Source organism: Penaeus monodon, chromosome 34 (genome assembly GCF_015228065.2).
Source record: "Penaeus monodon isolate SGIC_2016 chromosome 34, NSTDA_Pmon_1, whole genome shotgun sequence".
In the NCBI taxonomy this organism is placed as follows: Eukaryota; Metazoa; Arthropoda; class Malacostraca; order Decapoda; family Penaeidae; genus Penaeus; species Penaeus monodon.
The window spans coordinates 21208799-21209112 of NC_051419.1; the positions used below are offsets into that span (position 1 = coordinate 21208799).

Below are 314 nucleotides of genomic sequence, written 5' to 3' on the forward strand. Positions count from 1 at the left end.
TCCCATCTCAGTGTCCCATGCTCAAAGCAGACTCCATTTTTCTCACAACGGACTGTGGGGAATGACGCATGACGGCCATTTGCTCTCCTGAACTGCCGGAGTTGACAAAGTTGGCAGAAGTGACGCAATGTAAGAAGTGCTAAAAATATATGTTGCGTATTCGTTCCACGTTAGTATGTTAGTATGAATAGCTTTGATTTGTATAAATGTAATGTGGAAAAATAAAAATTTGGTTACATAACCTCCCAAACATAAGCAAAATCCGGATAGCAAGATTTTCGTGTTTGCTAGATAGATTGACAGTCACTCATACG

The 314-nt window shown here is 40.1% G+C and overlaps 1 protein-coding gene across 1 annotated transcript in view; it reads left to right on the forward strand.

Annotated features, from left to right (window-relative positions):
• Positions 1-68: 68 nt before the first annotated feature.
• LOC119594856 (extensin-like) overlaps positions 69-314 on the forward strand; it is a 1597-nt gene continuing 1351 nt past the window's right edge. Inside the window, exon 1 of the mRNA XM_037943938.1 lies at positions 69-129. Coding sequence (XP_037799866.1) covers positions 69-129 — 61 coding nt within the window. The remainder of the gene's footprint in view (positions 130-314) is intronic.